This window comes from Tenrec ecaudatus, chromosome 5 (assembly GCF_050624435.1).
Source record: "Tenrec ecaudatus isolate mTenEca1 chromosome 5, mTenEca1.hap1, whole genome shotgun sequence".
In the NCBI taxonomy this organism is placed as follows: Eukaryota; Metazoa; Chordata; class Mammalia; order Afrosoricida; family Tenrecidae; genus Tenrec; species Tenrec ecaudatus.
This window is the reverse complement of record NC_134534.1, coordinates 130,450,942-130,471,562: the sequence shown is the minus strand read 5'-3', so window position 1 is coordinate 130,471,562 and position 20,621 is coordinate 130,450,942. Positions and strand designations below refer to the sequence as shown.

The 20,621-nt window shown below is 42.2% G+C and overlaps 1 protein-coding gene across 7 annotated transcripts in view; it reads right to left on the bottom strand.

Annotated features, from left to right (window-relative positions):
* The window catches only part of FOXP1 (forkhead box P1), a 730,731-nt gene that overhangs the window by 48,251 nt on the left and 661,859 nt on the right, over positions 1 to 20,621 (bottom strand). For all 7 annotated transcript variants that reach the window (XM_075549895.1, XM_075549899.1, XM_075549893.1 and 4 more), the window contains one exon: positions 10,215 to 10,319. In XM_075549895.1, coding sequence (XP_075406010.1) covers positions 10,215 to 10,319 — 105 coding nt within the window. The remainder of the gene's footprint in view (positions 1 to 10,214; positions 10,320 to 20,621) is intronic.

Below are 20,621 nucleotides of genomic sequence, written 5' to 3'. Positions count from 1 at the left end.
CAAATCATCCTAACTGTCTAAAACATCCTGGGCTGGGTGCGGAAAAACAAGATCATTCTGGATTTATGTCTGTAAGTGTGGGATTTCCTGGACAGCTAATATCCACAAACAATCAAACACAGGCGGAACGTGGGGAAAAGGCGGCATTATTTCACATTGGAGCTGAGAGTCGTGATTTGTGAAGGGTTGAACAGGAACTGGAGCTGAAATCTGAAGCAGGGAAATTCTTCACTCAGCACTGATGGACATTTCTCTGTTTCTCTTGGCTCTGCCCAGGTTTTTAGGTCACTGGGAGAATGGGACACCAAATGAGAAGCTCACTAGCACAGAAACTTTGAAAATGACAAGTTACTTTAACTGTCAATTCAAATAATCATAATTTTTTTAAAATCGAATGATACCTTCACTCAAGAGTCAGAGCTTTTTATGAGACCTGTTGCCAATATTAGTGTCTTGGAATGATCTCATCTTTCATCCTGGCTAAATTCCAGCACACGGTTTCATTAACCCAGGTACCGCAGGTGATAAAACTCATTTTCCCCTAAAGAGACAGCTAAAAAGTACCAGTTATACATTTATGAAGTACCAGCAATCAAAATTATGGATTTTCTAAAAGGTTTTTAACTACTTTTATTGAAAGCAAAATCGCTGTCTCAGACTTTTGTGACACTATTGCTAATAATAAATTCTACCATTTAGACATGGCCATAATGTGGTAGACAGTGTCAATAAAAGTATGGAGTAGAGATGATCCTGGTCTTGTAAGTGATGCCTTCTAATCATACACCGGAATTGATCATGTGAAATAGCCAAGTTAACAAATGGCTCTAAAAATACAAGCACACACAACAATGTAACAGCAGCGATGTACTACTATGTTACAATGCCTACACAGTTCTGTACAATTCACAGCACAGGCACTCAAGAACTTCTCTGGTGCCTCCAGAGTCTGCATAAAAACATTACATTTCACTTGCCTTTCGGACTGAAATCTGTGTGTTGGGTTCAGAAATGTATGCGACTATTATTTGCTTCTCTTGGAGCAAAGTCGGGGCACTGGCTCTGTTACCTTTGGCAAGCTTGTCCAAACTTTTCTACCTAATGTTGTATATGTCACTAGAGGGCACTGTGGTATTTAGGCCACTCTGACCTCTTCAAGTGCTTGGGAAGTTCTTGAACACGTTCTGTACCATCTCAGGAAGGTTAAAGAGAAGTTTTCAGGGGGTGGGGGAGCTGGTGACACACAATCTTTTATTTTTTTTTTGAACAACTAAAAAATGAAGGGAAGCCAAACCCACAAAAAATATTATGCTAATTGTGCAAGGTGCAAAGATTTGTCCCCTGGAAACCAGTGGGGGCAGGGAGGGGGCAGGTCATGCCCACGTGGGACTTCCTGGGCTTTCGGTTCTGAACTGGGCTTCCATTTGCATAGGGGCCAGGCTTAGAGATGGTTAGCCTGGCTTCTGCGCTAACCAGAGTTCATTCCACTGCAGAACATCCAGGAGAGCCATGAATGGGTTTGGAACAATTTATGATATCCGGCCTCCTTCGACATGTATTAGCATTTACCTGGTTTCTTTAACATACACTTTGTTTTTCCAAAACCACAGACATAGTTGCTGGAATTCCATGTGGAAGTGCTTAAGGGGCTGAAAGTTAACACCTTTGTGAGCCGTGCGGCCTCACGGTGGCTGCTAACAAAAGCCTCTTTGTCAAGGCTTTCTTGAAATGTTTTCTTAACATGTTCCAAGTAGTTTTAGGCAGGGAACTAAAGTAAACAAGATGTTACCATGATAAAAACACTTGTGAAAACATTACAGAGCGCACTTAGTAGTTTCTTTCACATAAAACTCTTCACAGTTTTGAAAAGTAAAATTTTCAGGGGGACGAAAAGGGAAGAGGAGGGCCTATTTCCACTGAAACCTCCTCTAGTTTCCTACTGTCTACAGTCTTCCTGAAAGGCCAAAGTCCCACCTCTGCCCCTCCCCAACATTTCTCTGCATGCCCTCTATTACAACAGATATGAGGAAATGTGCTCACTTTAAATAGATTATGCACATTGTAAAATGATGTGTGGATCTGTGTTGTACGATACTTTTTCCTCCATGAAGGACTCTCAGTGGCATACATGTATGGGCTGCTACCCGTAAGATCAGCAGTTTGAAACCACTGGCTGCTCTGAGGGTAACAGGGGCTTTCTATTTCATTAATGAGTCACAATCTCAGAAACCCAAAGGGGCAGTTCTACCTTGTCCCATAAGATCGCTATATGTCGTCAGAATTGATGGCAGTGAGTTTTGTGGTTAGTTTTTTTCTTCTTTCCATGAGAAGTAACAACCCTGGACCCAGAGGGGGTTCAAGTGTGGTCAAATGGAACACGAATTATACTTTCTTTAGATATGATGGAGTCCGGGTAGTACAACAGCGCAATGGCCAAGCAGCGAAGGTGAGCAGTCCAAACTCACCAACCGCTCTGCAGGAAGAGAAAGATGTAGGCTGGGAAGTCCTGTGGGGCAGTTGGTCCTGTCCTACAGGGGTCCCAACACTTGAATTCTGCTCCAAAGCAATCTTCTTTAGGGGGGGTGGGAGTGGGGGTTGATTGGGTTACGTTACACACCAGACACACAAAATAATAAATAGTAACAAGCTAAGTGAAGTGATGTTATTTTTCCAAGTACCTACGAGTAGCTGGTTAGTTCTGAAACTATGAGCCTGTATCTAACTTTAAAATCTAAGTTATGGATAAGAAAATAGTATGATTTCATCCTTCAAATCCACTCCTTGCCAAAGAATGGTCTGAATCTTAAAAAAAGTAAAGATAAGAAAAAAATGGGGCAGGATTACAAATCTAAGTTTTACTAATGAAGATGCTCTCTTCAATCTGACTTGAAAATTAAAAAAAAAACCAACCTGTTACAACAAAATAAAGCCCAGCGGCCCAAGCTGGAAGGGGACATAAGGACAGGGAGACGTCCCCTCTCTGGATGAGACTGGGCATGTCTCTGTTTTACTGCTGTGGGAGGGGCGCCATGCGGCGGCAGGCGGGGCTTGGTGATCTCATTAGCTTTAGCAAGAGCACCTGCTGCTACTCCTTCTGGCTGACAAACACAGCAGGCAGTAGATTGCAACAACAACAAATCAACACAAAAATGGCAGCTTGTTTTGAGAAGAAAGAGGGAAATAACTGTACAATAGGCTGGGGATCTGCTGATTCTGATACAGCTCCCCTCTGCCGGCCCCCAGGGAAAGGCAGCCGGATGGTTATTTGTTCAGTATTATCTGTGCACTCAAGGGCCCTGTGGTAGGCCTCACCTGGGGAACACACTCGCACGGTGATCACAGAAGTATCAAACTTCTAGTTTTGATTTACAAACAGTTATGATCTTTCTTCCTGAGGAGGAGAAAAAAGTGAAAAGGGGCCCTCTCTCATAGCTCCAATCTCCCACCCCTCTTGAACAGTGGCACTTTACTGTCTGTCGGTGGCATTTAGACCTTCACCTGAGAGGTTTATCTTGCTGGTCGGAGTGACGGAAGAGTGAGCAGGCCTCTCGCTGCTTACAGCGGAAGCTAAGATCAGGTGCATGGCCCTCAGGTCAGAGAGGAATGCAAACTAGAGTTGTTGAAGGATACAGGGGCCCTTTGATTTGTACTGACTCATGGCAACTCTGTGTGTGTTCAAAGCAGGGCAAGATGTTCCATGGTTGCCCGTGGCTGACTGAAACAAAAAACAAGCGAACTGCCAGGCCTTTCTTCTGGGGTGCTTTGGGGTGGACTCAAACCCAACTCTTCAGTTAGCAGCTGAGTGGATGAACTGTTTGCACCACTCAAGGACACGGATAAACCCAACCCCAGGGCCATCCAGTGACCCTACAGGAATAGGAGCCCTGTCCCTTAGGATTTCCTGAGGCTGTAAATCTTTACAGAAGCAGAGAGCCTCACCCGTCTCTGACCAAGTAGCTCGTGCATTTGAAATGTTGACCTTCTTGTTTGCAGCTCAACACTCAGCTCATTATATGACCAGAGCTCCTTTGGTGTATGGATTTAAAAAAAAACAGAAAGTCATCAAATTGACTCTGAAATCCAAAGAAGTAACTCAGGATAGGAATTTTTGGCTGAAAAAATTCAGTGACACAAAAATGATGCTCTGGTCAAAGATGAGCAAACTGTGCTCCAAAGGTGAAACCCACGCCTGTTTCTCCAGGCAGGTCCATGGCTGCTCGTGTGCTCCAAGGGGTAAGCTGAGGGGCGCCATTGAGACTGAAAGGCCCACAAAACCTTGGATATTTACTGCCTGCTCTTTCACAGAAAAAGCCTAGGGACTCTGCCCTAAGAGAGCACTTGACTGAGCAGGCCTTCACCAGAAACATGTGGTGTGACCATTATATTAACAACAAATGAGGCAAGGAGCATTTATAAAGGTCTAAATACAGGTATGTACATATGTAAGTATATCTATATATGACGATGGGGAAATAGATCTATGTACATATATTTAAAGGTTAAATATTAAGGTAGCAGATGGACAATGGGCCTCTACTCAAGTTACTCCCTCAACACGATAACACTTTGTTCTATTAACCTGGTATTCCATGATGCTCACCGTCTGGACATGATTGCTGAAGACAAAGCGGGTGTATAATCAAATTTGGTAAAGAAAGCTGATGGTGCCTGGCTATCAAAAGAGCTAGTATCTGGGGTCTTAAAGGCTTGAAAGTAAACAAGTGGCCATCTAGCTCAGAAGCAACAAAGCCTACATGGAAGCATACCAGCCTGTGTGATCACGAGGTGTCAACAGGATCAGGTATCAAAGATCATAACAAAAAATCATATTGTGAATGAGGGGGGAATGTGGAGTGGAAACGCAAAGCCCATCTATACGCAACTGGACAGCCCCTTACAGAAGGGTCTTGGGGAAGAGACGAGCCAGTCAGGATGCAGCATAGCACCAATGAAACATGCAACTTTCCTCTAGTTCTTTAATGCTCGCCCCTCCCACTATCATGATCCCAATTCTTCCTTAAAAATCCACCTAGATCAGAGGATGTACACCCCCTCAGGACCAATAATGAGAGTAGCGATACCAGGTGGGGGGAGAAAAGTGGAACCAATCACAATGATGTACATATAACCTCCTCCCAAGGGGATGGACAACAGAAAAATGAGTGAAGGGAGACAACAGACCGTGTAAGACATGACAAAATAATAATAATTTATAAATTATCAAGAGTTTGTGAGGGAGGGAGCAGAAAAATGAGGAGCTGATAACAAGGGCTCAAGTAGAAAGAAAATGTTTTGAGAATGATGATAGCAACAAATGTACAATGTGCTTGGATGGATGTGTGGATTGTGATAAGAGTTGTATGAGTCCCCAATTAAATGATTAAAAATAAAAATTAAAAAGTGATTTTAAAAAGTCATTTAAAAATAAATACAGAAAAAGTGTCTTCTGACACATCAAAACTTTTGCAGTCTCAATCTCTCCCCCAAGTAAACTCTGAAAATATTAACTATCTCAAATAATTTTTAAATATACTTAAGCAAATTAGAAAATAAAAACAAAACTTAATGTCATCAAGTCGATGTCAACTCAGAGCAACCCTATGGAACAGGGCAGAGGGTTCTGGCCACTATAGATCTTTCTGAGAGCCAACAGCCTCCCATCAACAGCCTCCCATCTGTCTCCCTTGGAGCAGCTGGTGGGTTTGAACAGGCGACCTTGTAGTGCCTAACCCAGAGTGACACTAGGGTTCACAGCAGTCCTATCACCATGCTGAATTATAGATGGTGATACTGAAGCTCAGAGCAACTGTGTATCATCTGAAACAAGCTGAAGGACCCTGCTAATAGTAAGAGTTATCCTGACCCAATATGTCTTCCTTTGTGTTCTTTATACCTCACTACCTTAAGTAAACAGCAAACAGTTAATAAAACACATCAACTCTGCCCAGGTGAAATAATGCAGTAGTGCATCAGGAAGGACCAAGTACTCCAAACACAGATTGGGCTTGGATCCTGGCTCCACCTATGGTCCACTGTGTGAGCTTGGCTAAGTCACTTGACCTGCCTGTGCCTTATTTCCTTACCTGCCATGTTAGCAGGAATACCACCATAATATCAGGATATGTAAGGTTGTTGGGAGGATATTAAATGAGTTAATACATGCAAGCAATTGGAACAGGCTCGTGCATACCACTAAGGGCTAAGTAGAGCACACAACACAGGGGGAGGGTGAAATTAAAACATTACAATATCGGTGCTGGTGGTGGATCCAAACCCACCACCTTAATAAAAGTCAGAGCAATGCTAGGCTTTATGGGCAAGAAGAGCATGGACAATCAATGCACTGCTGTTATCACTGCAACTTCAACCTACAGACACCCACTCACTAACTGAGGAGAAGACCCAGAGGGAAATGGTAAGACATGACTGAAACAGCACAACCCGGTGAAATTGACTCAAGAGGCGACATCATTTAAAAGAGGCCACAGGCTTTTGTTTCAACCACCAGAAGGTATCTCCTCAGTCCAGTTCAATGGATATCAAAGTGGGTTCCATTGATTTCATTTCCCTTTAGATTTCACGCATTTCCCTTTAGAGCAGTGGTTCTCAACCTGTGGGTCGCGACCCCTGTGGGGGGGTAGAACGGCCCTTTCACAGGGGTCGCCCAATTTATAACAGTAGCAACATTACAGTTATGAAGTCGCAAGAAAAATAATTTTATGGTTGGGGGTCACCATAACTAACATGAACTGTATTTAAGGGTCGCGGCATTAGGAATGTTGAGAACCACTGCTTTAGACTCTGCAGAGATACCAAGAGGGAGGAATATAAAAAATAAGCTAATCATGATATTCAAGGGGGCTAAACTTATTTTTTTTACCATATGAGACAAGGTCTTGAAATTTAAAATCCATCTGAATTTCCAAGAACTACAATCATTCTGAAGAAATTAAATATCTGAATTAAATTTGCTACCTAGAGGCCAACAAATGCATACCTCAGAAACGCCCCAGGGAACCGTGTGTACCAGAGGGCATTTCTGACTGCACACTCACCCTCCTTTTCTCGAATTACACTATTCATTTTTACTTCCTGGACCCGAGGTTCCCATCCCGAGCCTCTGTATGGCTCATGGGGGCTGAACGCTTCCTTCTGCTCTGGAGGTGGGCATGTGATGCTGCAAGCCAGGCTCCCTCACAGTGCATGACTCAAAGCTAGACCACATGACTCACTTTCTGGTAAGTAGAGTCTGCCCAGGAGGCTTCCTGGGACAATTGTGAAAGAGATGCACTGATTTAAAAAACCAGTGGCCCCCAAATCTGTCTTCTACCACTTCCAATGGGCTTCAGTGCTTACTGATCTTGTCTAAGCATCTGAACCCAGGCATGGTTGAAGCTAGCGACACCATCATTTCCTAGAGGCAGGAGCCAATACTATCTCCCAAGCTGTTAATTTTGATTAAGGTAATGGAAATTGGGTTTCGGTAACTTGTAAATAAGTCTGTAAGCAAGCCCAGTCAATAACAAAGTACAAGAAATTAACCCAGCAAGAGTGAAAGGTTCCTAGTGGCCATCCAGATTCAACTGAGAACATGTCATGTGTAAACCACAGGGAACTGATATGTGGTCTCACATCCTTAAACTAGAAGCTGGTTTTCTTAAAGGTATCAAATCTAGATCCTAATTCTAAGGAGCTTGTAAAAATAGAAGATTGCTAGTTCTAAAAGTTAATTTGAAATTCTGCTGTCTTTGCTGAGGTATACCAAAAACCAAACTCATGGTCCTTGAGTCAATGCCAACTCATAGGACCCTATAGGACAGGGTACAACTGCCTTTGTGAGCTTCTAAGACTAGAACTCTTTTCAGGAGCAGAAAGCTCCGTGTTTCTCCTGCCGACTGGCTGGTGATTTCAAACTGCTAACCTTGTCACTAAGCAGGCCCAGGAGTAACTACTACACCACTAAGGCTTCTTTGTTGAGTTAGCATGTTCCTCTCTCTCTCTCTCTCTCTCTCTCAGACACACACACACACACACACACACACACACACACACACAAATCCTTGATGGCATAGTGGTTATACCGTTGGGCGCTAAACAGGAGGTCAGATGTTTGAAACCACTAGCCACTCCTTGTGAAAAGACAGAATTTTCTATCATCCTATCAGCTGCTATAAGCCGACACTGATTTGATGGCAGTGGGCCTAGGTTTTGGGAGTTTTTATACACATAAATACGCACATGTATTTCTATATGAGGAAGCCCATGAACGAGATGAATCAACAGTGGCTACAGTAATGGGCTCACACGTAGGACTGATGATGAGGGCTGGCTGGTGCAGGACTTGGCAGTCTTTACTTAGGTTCTGCATAGGATCACTGGGAGTCAGAGTGAAGGCACATAACATCATATATGTAACATACAGGTGTGTGTGTATGTGTGCCTCTATTTTCCTATCTCTCTAATTCTATCTTTCTCTCTTATCAGCTACATAATAACTTGATCTATGAATTTAGATTGGGGTAGAAATAGTTTGAAATTAACAAAATGGATCAAAGTTAGCCTTTACCCCTTCAGACTCTAAGACTGATACGTCACAGAGTGTTGCAGTAACTTCAACTTTATAGTTTACCATAAAAATTAACTATATTCAGATGATTATTGGCCAATCAACAGAGGAGGGAATGGGCTCTAAGACACGTGTTGATCCTCACATGGAAGCATAAGCCCTCTGGTGTAGACTGTTTAAGCTCTGAGTTGATAAGCATAAGGCTGTCAGTTCAAATCTACCAGCTGCTCTTCAGACGAGATGTTCTCCTACAAATTTACAATCTTGGAAACCCTAGAGCGCATTTCCACTCTGCTTTATAGGGTTCTATGAGTCAAAATGGACTCTACAGCAGCAGGTAGCAAAGATGCTGAAGGAGAAACCAGAACTTAGAGGTGGTTTCTGCCAATTTCCCCACTTATTATACAAATATGATTAGGCACATAATCAGGATATAACCAAGATTCTATAATAAGTGATTTATAACCCCTCAAAAGCTGAATAGCTTACCTAAACCAAATAAATTCACCACACTTGGTATCAGACATCTCCTTTACATGAGTTTTAAGTACATGAGTTTTCGATGTCTACATAACACTGGGAAGCTCTGAAAGACATCCATCCACAGGCTTCTACTCTTTAATCACAAACCTTTATGCACAAACCATTTGCAAATAACGCCAGACTTCTCAGGGTGGCTTTACTAGAATGTTTATATCCAAGTCCATAAAAGTAGATTCAGATTGATTCCAACAATATAAAGACCATGCAAAACCAGAGACCTGCACATAAATGGGCTTTCGTTGGGCTTGAGAGAAAAGCTAGGGAAGAAAGGTCCCCACTGCCAATTTGCACAAAAATGGGCATCTAAAATATCCATGTTATACACATGTGTTTTATTAACATGAATATTAAAAATTGTATGTCACGAAAGATTATATTATGGCAAGAGGTCATAAAATCTTATGAGTGTATATGTGACATCAAAAACGCAGGTCAGTTTAGGCTACATTTTCTTTCTTGTTGATCAGGTGCCATAGGAAAGGGAAGCATTAAGAGGTAGTACAGATCTTTGGGTTCCAGCTCTGAGGAGATGACTGTATCACCTGCTTATAGAGAGACTATTTCGATGTTACAGATCCAAATGGGATAAACCTTAAGTTTTAGTCACACTGTAGAAATTAAATTTACTCCCATTCTTTCTATAAGGACAAGAATTTGAACCAAAGTCCATACCAGCACCAAATCAACATGCCTGGCGTTTTCCTCTGTTTATGTAGTCTTCTGTGTAAAACAAAGGGGCCAAACACCACAAGCTGAAACGGGCCGTTAACTTTACAAAATTAGACCTCAGCACTGATTTAATATGTAGGACAGATTAACAGAAACTAAATTATGCTGTTTAATAGTGAGATAATTGGGAGGGAAAAAAACCCAAAACAAAGACCCCTACCTACCAGTTAAAAATATGGGTAATTATATGCTCCTCCTAACAACATGGGCACCCTCCTCAGGGCCTTTGTAAGGACTCTTGATGACATAAACCTTATGATTCAGGGCCCACTCTCAGAAAGGAGGGGGAACCCTCCCCCAAGCAAGCCTTGTACCAACGAAAGCCAAGGAGGTGACCCATGACTATGACAGAGAAATAAACCAGCTCCATCCTTACTTCAGAAATGCTGGGAAATCTTCGCACACTGCTTCACAGCCCGGCCACTTGCACACACCGTGCCCATAGAGAGGGTGGCTGTGGGGATGCTCCTCGTGGGACAGACTGAAAGGAAAAACACACAAGACAAGAGCATCAATTTGCTGCCAAGAACCATCCCACCAGGCCAGGGAGCTCACACCCCCAAATGAGGATCTCGATGACCCTGAGGTGTTCTTTGCTCAGGGAACTGACTCACTCAGTCCTTACTGTAATGCAAGGGCCAGTTAGACTGGACCCAAATAGACACAGGCAAGAGCAGGACGTGGACGACAGCATTCCGAAGAGGGCTGCACAGGTTCTTGTGAGATACAGAGTTCTCGACTCAGATGTCACGAGATTTCCTGACCAAACTAGAACGCATCACCTTATCTAGGATGATGAGAACTCACACCACCTGCACTCCAATTGCAGACCTTCCTGCTATGCCTTTTACCCAGAACCTTGTCCTTTCCTCTTCCTTTTCCCTAGAAACTGCTTCTATATTATCACATGATGTATTATTAATCTTTTCACAAGTTAATTTTACGCAGCCAAGAACAACACATTTACAGAGAATGCTATAAAATAATCTAGAAGGATAAATACATCCAAGTAAATAATAAGTTTAAAAAAAACAAAAGCTAATAATGGTGGGAAGATGATATTGCTGAAATTATCGATGTTAAGTATTCAGGAAGACTTGGTGGTTGGTAAGCAGGAAGGGGTTAACCCGCTAGTCTAGGGCTCCAATCGATACGTAATGATTCCGCGACATGGATCCAGGTCATGGGATGCTTTGATCTGGGCCACATGTGCTTTCGGAAGTGGTATGTGTGCTACGCTAGCTCATGAACCATTTCTCTATTCGATTTCTGTAGCCAGACTTCTCTCAGACAAATTATTTTTACAGTTGTTTCCCCAACCTTAGATTCCATCCAATAGAAATGTAAAACTAACACTGAGAGTTCTGTTTTGTACACAGGCACATTCCCTTCCCGGGCAGGGTGATTTTTGTAACTTATTCCACTGCCAGGTCTGCCCAACTTTGAACTTCAAGCACAGTGAATTATGAAAACACACACGCGCGCATGCAGCATAGTTTTGAATTGCCATCAGGATACAAATTCTTATATTTTATCGACCCAATTCAGAGTGCATACATATGCATACAAATGTCACTTGCCCCTGACTTATAATTAATCCACCATGAGCATATTATGAACACACAAACTAAAAGGCATTAACAATAAACATACACACAAGAACTACACCTTGTCAGAGAACATTTGATTTCCCTGTGGCTTTTTAATGGCTTTAGCTGGAAACTAAAATATAATGTGAAGACATCCATTAGTTACTCTGTCCAAAAAGAAGAAAATAAATCTGGGAATAACAACTACTTCAACTGTAGACAAGTAGGTGCGTGGAAGCCTGGAAGCTGCTCATCAATTGAGGAAACAGTATCAGGAGAACTGAGAGGCCTCTAGTGTGATTTCTAAAACTCAGTATTCAAAGGCTACTCCTCACACAGCTGCTGGTATTGTTGAATGAGTTCCAAATCCCAGCAGTCCTAGGTATACGGAAGGAAACACTGCCTGGTCCTGGGCCATCCTCACGATGGCGGTTACGCTGGACGCCCCTGCTGCAGCCACGTTATCAGCCCACCCTGTAGAGCAGCGACTCCGTTCCTAAGCACCATGTCCTTCTCCAGGGTCTGGTCTCCCCTGACCACATGTCCACAAAGATAGGCGGGTAAAACGCCAAGGTACTACCAGTCCATGTTCAAATTCAGATTAAGAACAAAAGTAATACACTGCAAAAATATATTTCTAGAAATTACTCAAATTAAAGGCCCTCCAAATAATCCTTGAACTCTCAGACATTCTGGGAGGGAACAAAAATCATTTTAAAGATACCTATCTGGACATTTAGCTTAAAAACGAATAGAAGTGAAGAAAAGCTAACTATAATAATCATCATTAGTGATTTTCAGATTAGTTAAATGTATTTCATAATTTTGAGTTACCTGTACTTGTAGAAAATTAGGTAAAGTACACTGAACCTTTTTTGACAAGTTCCCAACCAAAAACCAAATGAACTGCCAAGTTGAGACTCCTAGTGTACTGTTACTTGGAATACCGCCCAGTATACTCCTAGTGTACTGTTACTAGGAGTACCTCCCAGTGTACTCTTGTGTACCGTTACTAGGAGTACCTCCAAGTGTATTCCTAATGCACCCTTACTAGGTAGGATACCTCCTAGTATACTCCTAGTGTACCCTTACAGTATGGGGTCTGACTGTTCCACAAGGTGTCCCAGACCATAATCTCAATGGAGGCAAATAGCCTCACCATCTTTTCAGGTTAGAAGCCTAATCCCTAACTCACTGTGCCACCAGGGCTTCTTTGACATATTAGGACAACCCTCCCGCCCCCGCCCCCATTTAATTCCATTAAAACGTAATAGAATTTTCCATAAACTTTAAAAAAATCATTTTATTGGGGGCTCACACAACTCTTATCACAATCCATACATACATTCATTGTGTCAAGCACATGTACATTTGTTGCCATCATCATTTTCGAAACATTTGCCTTCCACCCAAGCCCTTAATATCTGCTGCTCATTTTCCCCCTCTCTCCCCACTCCCCCCTACTTCATGAACCCTTCATCATTCATAAATTATTATTTTGTCATATATTACACTGTCCGCTATCTCCCCCTGCCTTCTTCTCTGCTGTCCCTCCCGCAGGGAGGAGGCTATACGTAGATTGTTGTAATCAGTTCCCCCTTTCTAACCCACATTCTCTCCAACCTCCCATCACCACTCTCACCACTGGTCCTGGAGGAGTCATCTGTCCTGGATTCCGTGTTTCCAGTTGCTATCTGTGCCTATGTACATCCTGTGGTCTAGCCAGATTTGTAAGATAGAATTAAGATCATGATGGGGGGGGGGGAAGTATTTAAGAACTAGAGGAAAGTTATATGTTTCATCGTTGCTACCGGGCACCCTGCCTGGTTCAACTCCTCCCCACAACCCTTCGGTATGGGGTGTCCAGTTAACTACCATTGGGCTTTGAGTCTCCACTCTGCACTAGCCCCATTGTGTATTTTCATAGGTTCACATAAACAGATGAAGATGATCGTTCATTTATTTTTGACGTAGAAGCTTATTATGCCAACCTGGTCAATAAACATGTGGGGTTAATTGAAGGGCAGAGGGATAAATGGCTTGGTGAGCCTCACCTTTCGAGTTCTCGGGTCTCTTGCTTTCAAACGATTGGACCAGGGTGCAGCTGCCTTAGCCAGTTCCCTGCTTCAGCTGGCAAGGCTCACTTCCTGCAAGACATCCCTGAGAAGCCACATGGACCTACCCCATGCAGCCCTGGATGCTGGAGCAGCCATGTGGAGACCCCTGCCAGCACTGAGATGCTCACACGCTCACTGATTCGGCTTTCCTCCTGCAGCCGGTGTCACAGTGTGTGTTTTGTGAGATGGAAGGAGGACTTTATGGATTGGTGTTGGACATATAGGTTAATGTTGGACTTGTTGGCTTGGGCAGCACTGGGTTGGGATATTTTCTTGATGTGCACTTAACCTTTATACAAAACTCTCTCTTACACATGAGTTTTTGTGGATTTGTTTCTCTAAAGTACCCAGTCTAACACAATGGTGCATATAATTTCATAAATAGTTTGCTATCAAGTATTCAAAAACCTCACTCACCAAAGAAGATCCATTATGTATCAATTTAATCCTAGTTATATGCCAAACGTTACCTAGTCATTCTTTTATTTTAGACATTACACGGTTACCTTCATCCTTCTGGTATTTGTAAATAATGTATGAATAAAATTGACCAGAAGATATTCTAGTATAATAAGAACTGATGTTTATCTTAAGATAGACAAGAGAGATGGAATTTACTTACCAGTAGTTAATAACTATTACATTTTACAATTCACTATGAAAATTCTATCAAATTGCTTCAAAAAATTCTATCTTTCAAAAAATACCTAGGTCTCAAAAAGTATTTTTACATGATTATTTAATTTAGGGACCAGGAACCTCATCTTACTTAGTCCTCATACAAAACTGAGAAGTGCAACTTCTCCTTCGGTTCTTCTTGAGCTCAGCTGATGGTGCTTTAAGAAGTAATATTATAAAAGAAAACCGGAGTGTTCATTCACCACAAGAGTTTCTGATTGGAAATTAAATTTACATGATTTAACATGACGTTTGTTGGCCTCTTCACCAAACACCTCCTTCCCCACCTTGACTTGTTTGTTTAAAATTCAAAGCTTGAATGGAAATCCACTCTACTAGAATTTATTTTAAGTTCAACTTAGTATCATAATTTTGAAGGACAGATGAAAATTCACTAAGACCTTAGAATGGTAACCATCACACCCTGAATCTGTAGAAAATTCCAGACTTCTCACACATGAGTACATACTGACAATATGTCTCAATTAAAACAATATTATTATGATTATGTGCTCTTATTTTTAAAAAAAAGGGGTCAGGTAACACCCAGTTGACCATGAAAGAAACTCTGCTTGCCAACATTCCAGCTCCATCGTGCACCTGCTAACCTCCTCCTGTGGTTCCGTGCTGGGCAGCAAACTGCCAAGGGGAGCAGTTTGAGACCATCACCCACTCCATAGAAGCAACACAGGGCTTGCGGCTTCTGTGAAGGGTTACCAAGTGAGGAACTCACAGGCGCAGTTCTGCAGGACCCTGTCCACAGGATCACAGTGAGTCGAGTGGACCCGAGGGCAGTGAGTGTGGGGCTCAGAGGGCTCCCAGCCCACATTCTGACATGTGTGGCTGTGTACAAACATACTGAGCTCACTGTAGTCAAGCTTCGTGTGTCGCTGGATACTCACTGCATACATGCTGCACACACACACAACAGATGATGGGGTTTCAACAGGAAATGACAAGATAATGGAATTCAGCCATAATGGAACTTGAAGCCAACCTGCAGACTTGCCAACAATGGCAAGGAGAGGTGGGTGTTCAGGTAGAGGTATCTCTTTGAAGTTTTAACCATGTTTTTAACATAAATAACGTGCACATTATATGGTATTCTTTTCTGGCAGCAGTGCCCCACCCCAGTGTAGTTTCACAAACACGGTTAAAAAAAAGGTAGGGTGCAAGCTATCTGCTTAACAACACAGCATTCTGTACATTGTGAAATTGGTACCTTTAAAATCATACACATAAAATCAGGTAGAAAAAACATTTAGTTATTGCTACGTAGGACTTGATTCTCAGACTGCCCAGCAAATGCTGCAGCCGGTGGTACGGCTCTTGCTGACTTTTCTGTTGTCGTATAGGAAAGACAACCAGACAATACAAATAGATACCTGAACAGGAGCTCTTCTGTTCCCTCAGAAAAGTAGAACAAGTTATCTATATTCTCAATGTCTTTTGCGATTTGTCCAAAGGGATGAGAGAATAAATAAGTAAAAGAATGATGTTGTTGCGCTTATTAGCTACTCTCAACGTGACCCCCAACGCATAGCCGCTCAATGGACACTGGAATACAACACTAACCAGTCTTGACCCCGCCCCCACTCCCCACCCCATGGCCATCTGCCATGACTGTGCAAGAGATACACTGGCCAAGAGTCAAACCCAGGTGTCCTAGAAGGTGAGCAATGTAGAACAGCATTGCCTCCTGAGTCGACTTAGAATTGCATTGACAGGGTGAATCATGGTGGGAAAATGGTGACTGGAACATCGGATCTGAGGGCCAGATAAATCCTGTCAGTCTAATCATTTAATTGTGTGGTTCAAGGTCAGCTCATCAGTGTGGTTAAGTATGACCTCTGAAAACCTTCCAAGGTCAGTAAGGAATGAAGATGTAGTTGGCTTTTAGAGGATTCGGGGGGCAGGGTGGGGTGGGGTGGGGTGGTGAGGCATGGAATATGTTTTAATCATCTCTGTACATTCACTGCCTGACAACAAATATGATGCCTAATAAATGTTAGGTGGATTCCTGAAAGGACAGACAGTAAATAATTATATTGTTCAATTTAATTTCTATGTAGATGTATACTTAATTACTGTTTGTCTTTTGTTTTTAATACATGTAAGTAAAGACTAATGATGCTAATCTACATGAGAAACAGGTGTTAAGCCTCCTACTATTTAATTTTATTGCAAATATATGAAACACAAATCATAGGCAATCAAGAAGTGCCAGTTGATTTAAGTTTCTCTTGATAATCCTTGATATGTAAAAAGTAAACATTAACATAAGAAAGGTGACAGCATTTGAGATTAGAAAAAAACAATTCGCCAAGAAAAATACAATTACAAGTAAATATGTAATAACATTCCCCAAATTACATGATACTAAATATAGAATATGTTCAGTATGGTGTAATACAGGGCTTTGAACCAGCTCTCCTTAGCTGCATCACGGATGACAAAGTGAAATCTGGAATGATTTAAACCAGAACAATAGCTGGAACAGGAAAAACTACAGGTTGAAACCCTACTAGAAACTTAATCTCCCTTTTAAAAAAATAAGGGCACTGCTCACCTTGTATAGCAACCAAATCTCAATCTCTTGACCGGCAGAGTTGGAAACAATTACGCCCTGCTTCCAGACTACCACCAACCAGCCTGCTTTGACCTGTGCTGATCTCCACAGCCCAGGCAATGCCCGCCCTCCCACAACAAGCTCCATGAAGGACATGCTTCTTTTGAGTCTCCTATTTTGACATGCAATCTAATTCTCCCCCCCCCACCAGGTTCTATGTATTAGTTCTTTATATACCTAATTATACCAGCCACATTACAACTGGAGAAACCCCAGACATCTACTGCCTGAAAACTTCTAAACCTGGAACTAAAATTCTCCCACGACATCATCGTTACAGTAAAGAATTTTTAGCCCTTAATAAAGAATGCCTACCTTGAGTATTAGGTTCTTTTTAAGAATTATTGCCATGATGTCCAATTGACAACAGTAGCTATATGACACGAATGAGAACTTTACGGGGACAGAGACTAAGTTGATGTTTACCCAAGACGGCAACACTGCCCCTTGGGGGCTGGGGTTTAGGGTGGAATGACCCCCAGTGGGGGAGGGGTTGCAAATGCTGACACTTATATTTTATCCTGAATTACGGATACAAAAGTTATTATGTGGGGGTGGGATGAGTAAACTTCTCCACAAAAATATTAGGTGGTAGGCCAGAAAAGTTTGGGAATCTATGGTCTAAATTAAATGTAGTGGCGAAACAAACATGGAGACACAAATTATGTATTAATCATTGTCAATGAACTGAAAAACTTGCTTAGTGGGTGTATGCTTTACTGTGTATCATTTTTCCAAAAATAAAAATAACTATAACAGCAGAAACCTCAATTCCATACTGACCTTAACCTTCCAGAAGGGTTTGTGCTCAGGAATGGTTACCAAGCAGCTACATACTTTTATGTTCTTGTTTTCAACAACAAAGGGTTCCACTTTCTGCATGCCCTACTAATATTGTTCAGCTTTTTGGATTTTAACCATGCTAAAGGATGCGACATGGTATCTTATGATTTACATTTCTTTCATCATTAATGATCTTGAGCGCATTCTCATGAGCTTATAAGCCGTATGTGAATCTTCTCTGAGGAATTATCTATTCAAACGATTCGCTCAGGTTTGAACTGTGTTATTCTTTAAGTGTTCCTTATATATTCTGGATTTAAAAACATAAAAAAAACCAAAACCTAAAAAGCCCTGTTGTTATTGAGTCAACTCCAATTTATAGTGACCGTGTAGGCCAGAGAAGAACTGCCGCACTGTTTCCAAGACTGCGTGCTTTACTGTCTCCTCGGCACTCTCTCATGAAGCAGTGGGCTGAGTCTGGGCCACTTTACATTAACAATCAAGTGCTTTACCACCGTGCCCCAAGGGCTCTTTATAATTCAGATACGAGACCCTTCCTTTACAAATACTTCTTCCCATTCTGCATTACCTCCCCATGTTTTGTCAGCACCCTTTGAAGCAGGCAAGTTTTTAATATGTTTTTAGTTTTAAAATCATGTGTACTTTTGTTGCCACATATAAAAAATTGCTACCTAACCAAATATAAAGCCCAAACCCCTCACTGCCACAGAGTCCATTCTGCCCTTTGGGGTTTCAGAGACTTTAAGCTTTATGTGAGCAGACAGCCTCATCTCTCTCCCATGCAGTGGCTGGTAGGTTCAAATCTCTGACCTCGTGGTTACCAGCTCAATGTGCAGCCTACTATGTCACCAGGGATCTGTTAATCCTGCTTTTCTTTTAAATATTTCACAGGTTGAGCTCTGTAACCTTTTTTGAAAAATGTGAGGCAGGGAGGGGTCCAGCTCCATTCTTCAGTATGTTCTAGTGCTAATTTTTTAAAGGACTGTTCAACTCTCCCCCCACCCACCACCACCCCTTGAAATGTCTTGGTACCCTAGCCCAAACCTAGTGAACATAAATGTAAAAGTTGGAAGCAAATTTTTTTAAAATTTCATTTTACTAGATTTCTTTTTCCCAACATATTGCCAGTACTCTCAAAATAACTTCATTAAATCATAAAACAACTTTTGCATGTTATTATGTTATAAAATAACCTGGGGATATTTCATGGGGGTTAGAAATATTTTAAAATAAAAAACAAAAACCTGTCAACTGAAACTTAAGAGTACCGATAGAGCAACTTGTTTCCAAGATCCTGTTGCTTCTTTGTCTACAGAAAAGTCTTCACAGAGTGTGCTAATGTGGAGCTCTCTTCTGACCTAGAAAATAGTGTGCAGCGTCTCTTCTGATGGAAGCCCAGAATCACTTCTCTACAGCGTGGGAACTTGGCGTAGACGGATTTCAGTCCTCACTACAGCTGTGCTGGGTTTAAGTAGGAGCCTCGCAAGTAGCTCACCTTCCTGGGTCCCTATTTCCTCACCTAGAAAACTAAAGGAACCCACACAGAATGAGCCCCGCTGCTCCTCCCCCAGCCATACACGCAGATGGATAGGAAAACCAAAAACCCAAACTCACTGCCATCGAGTAGATGCTGACTCATAGAGACCCTACAGGGCAGGATAGAACTGCCTTTGAGTTTCCAAGATGGTAGCAGTTTATGGGAGTAGAATGAACAGGAAGTAGGCGTGAATGACTGACATGTCTTGTTCCTGACAGGATGAACACAGAGGTGGGCGCTTACTGAACACCGATGAAGCCATGGCTATGCTCCATGTCTTGTGGTAAGGCGCGATTGCTACTGTGGATTAGGAAGCTGGTTGCTACTCCCCTCTAATCCACATTCCACCTAAGGCAAATATACACACCAAAAAGGACAACTAATCCTATTCCTGCTCCTTTGACTCAGAAGCCTCATTCTTAGAAGACTTCTCCAGTCTTCCTCCCTTCCACACTTCATTCCTACCTTGAGCTAACCAACATTTATGAATTTCAGACCCTGAGACAGGCACCAGCACACTATTGATAAAGACGTATTTGCTGGCAAATGGCTTCTATGTTCCCTGTTGTTCAATTCCTGTCTTCTTTTAAACATCTCTGGTCTCCTGTCCAAAAAGCTTTCTGTGCATCCAGTAACACTAGAATCCTACTTTCTCAACTTGTAATGCCTAGGATTTTGCTTGGGTGCCAAGTGGCTGCTGCAGTCTCAACCCAAACATTATCTTTTGTAACCTAACACCATTCTGGAAACCTGCAATGTCCAGAAAACTGGCTCTCTTGCTAAGAGTTTCAAGACTGACTACTTGTCAACACCCCCCCCCACCACCACTAAAGGCTTCCACTAAACTGTGCGTAAACAATGTTAAAGGAAGCCACTTAGTATATTACAGCTTTAAAATTTTTTCTTTTGCATAAATTCTCTAATGGTGACTACTGTCTCCTTCTTTTGCGTAACTGAGCCATCTTGCCATGGTTTTCCCTCCCCTTTGCTACCATCTCAAGTATTGTACTGGTGTATTCCTATCTGAAAGTATGAACTGACTTTAAGATTTCTAAATCTATTCCACTCCCCGCCCCCCAAATGCTATCAAACTTTGCCGATACTAGATGTCTACTTGAATGAGAACGTTCTCAGCCATACAGAATGACCAAGTGATGTCAATCAACTTTGGGATGTAGCCACAGCTGACCTTATACAAGAGAGCAATGCAGGTAAAGTAGACTCAACAGCCAAAGAGATGATGGCTTAAGACCTGGCGCAGTTGTCCATTTCAGCGTCTAGTCCTCTGCTGTGCTTCCTACTCTCATAAATCTACTTGAAACTGGTGGGCAGTCCAACTGCAGTCTGCTGGGAATAAAACGACTGCTTTCACCTTTCTGTATGTGGCATGGGGGGAAGGTTATATACCTAACTGCATAGACAGCGATTC